General features: G+C 64.8%; 1 protein-coding gene across 1 annotated transcript; it reads left to right on the forward strand.

Moving 5' to 3' along the window:
- Positions 1-411: 411 nt before the first annotated feature.
- On the forward strand, positions 412-1,717 carry GSX1 (GS homeobox 1). The gene is made up of 2 exons (XM_010362480.2): positions 412-865; positions 1,331-1,717. Exons 1-2 carry the CDS (start codon positions 454-456, stop codon positions 1,711-1,713), a joined length of 795 nt encoding a protein of 264 aa, XP_010360782.1. The 5' UTR covers positions 412-453; the 3' UTR covers positions 1,714-1,717.
- Positions 1,718-1,942: the final 225 nt, after the last annotated feature.

Raw genomic sequence — 1,942 nt, forward strand, 5'->3', positions numbered from 1 at the left:
GAGAAAATAAACCCGCAAAAGGGAGAGGAGGGGGCGAGGGCGCCTGTTACGGCGTGGGTGGGGTTGACAAGAATAGAGTACATTATGCAGTTCATTTAGTTAACAAGTGAAATAATGAGGAAGCGTGCAGAGTGAATGCCAAGAGAAAAGGCACAAAAACCCTATTGAGAGGCCCCGGCCGCTCCTGGCGTAGCCCATCACATGGCAATAGTCCTATTTAAGCTGCGCCGCCGGCGCCTTTCAGCACCACTAGCGCTGGCCAGCACCCCGCGCTCTTTGGGCGGTGCCCGCGGCAGCAGAGGCTGCGGTTTCAGCCTAGGTCTCAGCCGCGCCTTCAGCCTCGTGGGCAGAGGCAGCTGTGGGATACCGCGGCCGGGGAAAGCGCGTGGAGAGCCGGAAGGTGCAGTGGGAGCAGAAGGTGGGCTGGCTGCGGGGCGGCCGCGCGCTGGGGCCATGCCGCGCTCCTTCCTGGTGGACTCGCTAGTGCTGCGAGAGGCTGGCGAGAAGAAGGCTCCCGAGGGCAGCCCGCCGCCGCTCTTCCCCTACGCCGTGCCCCCGCCGCACGCGCTGCACGGTCTCTCGCCTGGTGCCTGCCACGCGCGCAAGGCCGGGCTGCTGTGCGTGTGCCCGCTCTGCGTCACCGCCTCGCAGCTGCATGGGCCCCCCGGGCCGCCCGCGCTGCCTCTGCTCAAGGCGTCTTTCCCACCCTTCGGCTCGCAGTACTGCCACGCGCCCCTGGGCCGCCAGCACTCCACTGTGTCGCCCGGGGTCGCTCACAGCCCGGCCGCCGCTGCCGCCGCCGCCGCCCTCTACCAGACGTCCTATCCGCTGCCTGACCCCAGGCAGTTCCACTGCATCTCTGTGGGTAAGCGGGGCCGCCGCGCAGTGGGACAGGGCAGAGGTGATCCGAAGCAGGATGGAGAGCCAGGGATGGACGAAGAGGGACCCTGGGCTTTCTGGGGGCGGTGAGGGTCATGTTGGGGACTAAGGGGGGCGCTTGGGGTGGAATGCAGATAGAGGGCCAGGACACAACGCCAGGAGGCGGATGAGGGCGGACGTTCAGGTCCTGGAGTGGGGGCCGGGGTTAAGTGAGGGCTGGGATCCGGGGCTCTCCATGAAGGGGAAGGAGTTCCAGGGCTGCATGACTCCGGGAGAATCAGGATCTCGGAGCTGGACAAGGAGGCGCTCACTGTAGCTCTGCTGTGGGTAGTGTTGGGGCGAAGAGGTGGGTAAGAGGTCAAAGTCGTAGGATTCTGGCGGCCGCCTACCTAGGTATTGGGTCCACAGCACAGAGGTCTGATCGCTTCCCTCCCTGCTCTGCCACCTCCAGATAGCAGCTCGAACCAGCTGCCCAGCAGCAAGAGGATGCGCACGGCTTTCACCAGCACGCAGCTGCTGGAGCTGGAGCGCGAGTTCGCCTCTAATATGTACCTGTCCCGCCTACGTCGCATCGAGATCGCGACCTACCTGAATCTGTCCGAGAAGCAGGTGAAGATCTGGTTTCAGAACCGCCGAGTGAAGCACAAGAAGGAGGGCAAGGGCAGCAACCATCGTGGCGGCGGCGGCGGGGGTGCAGGTGGTGGCGGGAGCGCACCGCAAGGCTGCAAGTGCGCATCGCTCTCCTCAGCCAAGTGCTCCGAGGATGACGACGAATTGCCCATGTCTCCGTCCTCCTCAGGGAAGGACGACCGGGATCTTACGGTCACTCCCTAGGCGCGCGTCTCCCTAAGTTCCCCACCCCAAGACCTCCCTGCGCCTCGGTAACTAGTCCTGGGACTCAGCGCTGGTTCCCAGGCACCCGCTGCCAAACCACTGCCTGGCATGGATTTGGCACGGTTTTGCAGAGGTCCCGGGCCTGGGCAGGGCTGAGAGCTTGGCAGAGACTGGACCATGGTGTCCCCGCCCCAGGGCTCGCTCGCGTCCAGAGCCAACTCCAAGCTGT

The sequence above is a fragment of the Rhinopithecus roxellana genome, chromosome 18 (genome assembly GCF_007565055.1).
Source record: "Rhinopithecus roxellana isolate Shanxi Qingling chromosome 18, ASM756505v1, whole genome shotgun sequence".
Taxonomy (NCBI): domain Eukaryota; kingdom Metazoa; phylum Chordata; class Mammalia; order Primates; family Cercopithecidae; genus Rhinopithecus; species Rhinopithecus roxellana.